The 6,000-nt window shown below is 38.3% G+C and overlaps 1 protein-coding gene across 1 annotated transcript in view; it reads left to right on the forward strand.

Annotated features, from left to right (window-relative positions):
* Nucleotides 1-2,880, forward strand: part of SH2D4B (SH2 domain containing 4B) — a gene marked incomplete at both ends in the record, with an annotated part of 67,103 nt that extends 64,223 nt beyond the window's left edge. The window contains one exon of the mRNA XM_082486752.1: nt 2,788-2,880. Within this exon, the coding sequence (XP_082342878.1) occupies nt 2,788-2,880 (93 nt within the window). The remainder of the gene's footprint in view (nt 1-2,787) is intronic.
* Nucleotides 2,881-6,000: the final 3,120 nt, after the last annotated feature.

The raw sequence follows: 6,000 nt of genomic DNA on the forward strand, positions 1-6,000 counted from the left end.
GTAATCCTTACGTTTCAATTGTTATTAGCAGTATAGTAGAAGTCAATTATTTTGGATTTTATTGGCTTAACAAAAAGAAGTTGAGTTTCTCAGAATCTACATTACAAGAAGGAACAGCGATTAGAATGTGATATCCTTCATAAAAACATAGAAGTTCACTTCCTAAATAGGATTTTTAAGTCCCCAAACAAACAAAAAAAAATCAAAGGCAGGAAATCCCAAACTCATTCAGGTTCACTGAAAATGATTAATTTGTTCTGAACGTTAGATTTTGGTTGGCCTTCTCTTCCTCACCTTCCTTCTCCTATCTTAGCTACTGGTGTGTGTGCACACAGAGGTGTCTTTATTTTAAGTTCAAATAAAAATTAAGATAAATGAGGCTTGCCATAGTGTCACAGATCACTATGACATATTTCCACATGGGAGGATAGTGTCACATTTGACCAAAAAATACATCCTCTCCTAATTTGATGAAATTCTCACTCAAAGGCCACCTTGGAAGCCAAAACCGCCCACATCGTTCTTCCCCTATCCCAGTTTTTATTGCTGAGCATGACATTATACAGTACGGAATATCCTTTTAGCCAGTTTGGGTCAACCAACTGGGCTTTGTCCCCTCCCAACTTCTCGCTAATCCTCAGCCTACTCATTGCCAGCAGGGGCTGAGTGGAAAAAAGAGACAGCCTTGATACTGTGCAAGCACTGATGAGCAATAGCCAAAACATGTTTGTTATCAACATTGTTTTAGACACAAATTTAAAACACACCACCATACAGACTGCTGTGAAGAAAATTAACTCCATCCCAGCCAGACCCAGTACAACTGGAAAGAATCTAACCAGGGCCTCATCACAGAAAGAAAAGCACACATACAGCACCTCAAATGCAGATTATCAGGCATTGGTTGTAGGAGCTCTGGCTAACATAGTATCCGCTGTGCTCCTGGAGAGGGTTGATGGTGATAACCAATTCCAACTATCTCTGCTCCAGCTATGTTCCTATATTTTCATCACGGCTCATGCTAGGCAATCACTGTACTGGAAACGCATCTATTTACAGACAGCTGTAGGGCACTTGTCAGAAACAGAATGGCTTTTAGTTCCTGACAATAAAAAAAAAAGTTTTCTTAGCTGTCCCCTGATAATAGTTAATAGCTCCCCCTGTAGTAAGCCTATCAGAGAAACTGGTTCACCTTTAACTTCACCATACAATTCTCTTTCAACTGTCTAGTTTAATAGCTATATTTAAACTGGTCTCTTAGGCAATCACTTCAGAAGGCATCTTATCCTGTCTCTCACGTGGTTTTCATTGAAGCTTTTCTGCCTGCCTTTTCTGTACATTGTACATTGTCAAGTGTGCCAAAGCCTTCTGGTAACCATCTATGCAATCGTTATGTAAATGGTTGTGCTGCAGGCGCACTTTCTCTTGTGGCTATTGCTATATTGTTTGGAAAAGTTGCTGCTTCCTCAGGACTATTTTTGGGAAGAGTATACTTCCCCACCCCAAAAGTTGCACGGACTTCTCTTTCAAGGTCCTTTTCACTTTCAGTCAAAATGGGCAGGGCTGGCATAACTACTTTTTAATTGCTTATATTTATTCATCTAAAACTGCTTCATATTGATTTATAAATATTAAGAAGAGGTCACTCAAGCAGCCCAGCTGATAGATACCAGGGGGTGGTGACCATTAGCTGGAAAACCAAACTTCTTACAGGAGAAGGTGTGAGTGTGCATTTTTCTCTTATTACTATTTGCGTTTAAATACTGTGTGGAAAGCAGCCATAACATATCCAAGAAAATTGCTAAATCTTTGTATTTACTTCCTTATAACCTTCTCAAAAGCATTTAATTTGAGTAGTACCTTCCTGAACTTAGTCTGATGTAGGGATTGGGAAGGAACCACAGCTGGGAGCCTGTGTGTGTTTTGAGGAAATTGGGCACCAAATTTCCACTGAATTTCAATAGGAACTAGATAAGTTTTGAAAATGTTAGGCCCATATAGAGATTGATAACTTTGATCTAAACTTTCACATGAAGGATTGCTATTTTAGTCAATATAATTCTGGATTCTGGCTCATTTTGGTGCATCTATATATCTTAAACTTCTACAAAAATAAAAATTACTCTAGAAATAAGTGCAAAGACCAAATTCTCTACTTTTCCAGTAATTTTTTTTTATTCATCTCGGTAATCAATTACTGGAATGACAGACTTGGCATGTGGGTATTTAATTAAGGAGAATAGGTGCTATTTGTAAAGACTGTCTTTACCCTAGCAAGGTTAATATCATTCACCTCTCTGTAATCAGTCAGAAGGCTGTTGCTGTTGTGTGTGAGCACTCAACATTGAGCTCTTGCTCAGTCAGCCTGGGGAAGCTGCTTTCATCCCAATAACTATGGAAGTAGCATAGTAGGACTGGCATATGCCTGTTAAATTAACCCTTGAGAACAACTTTTAGAGGCATCTGTAGCTGTTTTTCTTAAGTAGCATAGCAACTTACAGGTAGTACAAATCACAGCCTTTTTTGTACACCAACTGTTTGATTTCACTGTTTGATACTAGCACAAGTTACTACTAGCGTAAGTATGAGATAAAGAAAGGATGAAGAAAATGAATAGTTGGTAGGATCCCTTTGCTGGTCTGTACTCATTTTATCAAGCATTTATTCATAATTGATTACCAGTTACAGTGGAGCGATGGTCTTTATTGCTATCACTTGCTTTTCTTAGAAGACAGAAAAAGGCTTAGACATCTATGAATGATACTTTAATTGTTTTTTTCTTTCTAGGAAGAAATCATCACATCATCAGGCGGGGAGCTACTACTGGAGCCATGTGGGCAGCAGAAGAATCCACCAGACTACAGGCCTTTATTTGAATAACTGATCCAGGACTAACAGGAATGCATTCTGGATAGCTTTAGTAATAGATAGCTACAAAAGTAAACACTGAAAAGTAGTTAACAAACTTTCAAAGCCACTGGTCTTGTGGCCAAAAAGCATCCTTATTAGAAGGCCCCAAATATTTCTATTTTGCATCTGAATTATCATCATTATTTATATTGCTAATATTTTAAAGGTGAGAAATTACTGGCAAATTGCAAATGAGGACTATTCCCAGAAATATTTCAAGGGGTTGTGGCCAATTGCACTGAATACTAAATTCCTATCTTAATTTCCTTAATGTCTGAGATTGAAAATGCAAAATGCAGCAAGAAGGGAACTATTCATAGAGTATTGTATGAAGTACCAATATTGGTGAACAGATTCTTTTTTCCAAAGCAAGGTTTGTCAGTTTCTGTTGACAATCTCATTACTCAGTGGTGCACTTTTGATAACAAGAGAAGCAGTCTTAAAATGTCCTTTTGCAGTTCGCAGTTGCTTAAATAGTTAGGTGCAGCTGGAAACTTGCCATTGTGCTCTTGAATTCAGGCCTACAAAGTTCACCACCGCAGAGACAGAATAAGGTAGTTCACACTGTATTTACAATTTGATGCAGTCCAACAGCCTTGAAAAGAATTTTATTTCTGTACAGGAGGTGGTTGGTTTATTCTAAACTAGTTACTTTAATGAAAGCAGTTTGATTTGCAGCAACAACAACTCCTCTCACTGGCCTTGTTGTGTTTTCTGCTTTCTGATGTGCAAGATACATGCTGGAGATACCTAGCTTTACTTAGCTATAGGACAAGATGTTTTCCTTAGCTGAGCTATGAGTGAAGGTGGAGGTGGTATATTTATTGATAGAAAAGGTGCAACTGATTTCATTATCATCATGCTATTTCATGTTTAAAAAAAAATATGCACACAATGTGTTCTTGATTCATTTGTTATCCATACTAAGCCCCGTGAAAATAGACCTGTAGCCTAGATCTATGGAGCAGTTGCTTAGTGTTTGGACTATAAAAAAAAAAAAAGAAAAAAAAAAATCTCATCACAATAGTTAATTTGCCCTCCTGAAATTTGTGCCTTAGCAGTCCTTGCACTCTGGGCTGTCACACTGTATGGATGTAGTCCCACATCCTTTCGCTGGTAAGCTAGATACTACCGAGGCAGCCAATTCAGGAAATGGAGTGAAAGAGTTGCAGACCTGTTATTATTACTGTCCTGTGCTTCTTGCTCTATTCCCATGAATGGCCAGATAGAAACTGCTGGGTATAGAATTGTTCTTTTCAGCTCCAAACATTCATTTTGCAGGGCAATATTTCGCATAAGAGGGTTGTGACAGTTTTGTATGCAACTGATTCGATTCGAGTGAAGTGGGACATTAGTAAAGTAGTTGTGTACCTATTGATTAGTCTCATAGTCATGTCTTTAATAGGCATTCTCAGTACTTTTTTAAAATGTGATGTGTATTTTGAGATGTAAAATGGACAAATCCGTATGTGTTAATGTACCTCCATGGTTATTTTTTTCCTGAGAATCTCTGAAAATACAAGAAAGGCACACTGAGTGTATTTCTATATGCTACTGCTTTGGGCAGTCTCTGATTTCCTATGTGTTTCTCTCCCAAATCCCAGTGTAGGCTTCCCTCCTGAACCCCGTGTCAATCCATCTCTCCTCAAGTCATTTCTCTTGACTCACTGTCACCTTCCGTACCTCGTCTGACCTAGATGGTAAACTCATCTAGGAGAAGAAACTTGTCTTGTCCAAGCTTATAAATCACACTATACATTTAAGGTGCTATAATAATAGTAATAAATACTTTTGGTAATAATAGCAATATTTTTTTCATAATTAGGTCTACAGTTAGCCCATATTAAAGTACCGATTTTTGCACACAAACTTCATTGTTGTTCAGGAAAGTTTGCTTTTTTTAACGTAGCTTTTTGTGTGATTTAATCCATCAATGTTTGTGACCCATGAAAAGAAAATTCTAATGAACTTCCCATGGAGACTTAGCTGGACAGTTTCCATATTAATCACTTGGGACACTGGCTCAGAAGGTTTTAAATAGTTCCTGTTAGCACCTCCATAACAAAGCAAATCAGGACATAGCAAATAAGCAATACTTATTAGCTGGAGCAGCTGTTCCTAGTGCACAGTGCTCAGGTAAGATAACACCTGGGTTTTTCACAGCAAGTAGGCTTACAGAGGTAGGACATTCTTTAGCTATGTGTCTGATACCTTGAGAAACAAAGTGACTTGGCAGCTAGATAAAAGGTCAAGATACCCGAATGGTCTTGGAATTTTGTTAAAGTGTGGCCCTCTGCAGGTCACCAGGGGCTGGATTCTCAAAATCAAAACTGTTCTGCAATTCTGAACATAGTAACATTTATGTAGGATCTATAGTCTCCATTAAATGAGAAGCCTGTTATGTGTGATCCAGGATCAGAGTACGCTTGGTACAGGTGTATACAGACACTGAATACAGCTACCAGAATGTGGAGCTCAGCACAAAGTAATTCACTGTGTTTCAAATATGGACTCTGTAAAATAATCACAGAGTATGTTGCTTTTGTCCAATAGAACATTCACGAAGTGCAATCTACCTCCTCCAAACAGCCTCAGCATCTACCAGCTGCTTCCTCTGAGAAACTGGCTCTGCACTTGTTCTTGCTATATAGGCATCCCAAGAACCACCTCAGCCTCAGGTTATTCATAGCTGCACGTGTTCTATCACAGAACAACTGGACCCCTACTTTAAAGGAGAATGGAAAGGGACCTTTTAAAGTTAAATCCGTAGGTATCCCTAGATTTACCTCTGAGGCCAGAGAGCAGCAGCTGGCTGATAGGACTGAGAGTCTGAAGGTAGTACTGAGTAATTAAGGTGCTACTTAGACACCTACACATCTTTGCAGACTGGTGTTTTGCCTTTATGAACTGAAAAAAAAAAAAAAAAGGAATAAAATGCTACCTTCTCTTTGGAAAAGATGCTAGGCATGCTAGAAAAGAAGACACGCAATTTAATTTCCAAAGTTTTCAGAAGATTACTCAACCCATTGTATACAATTTTGGGAATGTTTATAGACAGAATATTGAAGAACTTGTTCCATAAGGAATTCA

Source organism: Vanellus vanellus (genome assembly GCF_965231255.1).
Source record: "Vanellus vanellus genome assembly, chromosome: 7".
Taxonomy (NCBI): domain Eukaryota; kingdom Metazoa; phylum Chordata; class Aves; order Charadriiformes; family Charadriidae; genus Vanellus; species Vanellus vanellus.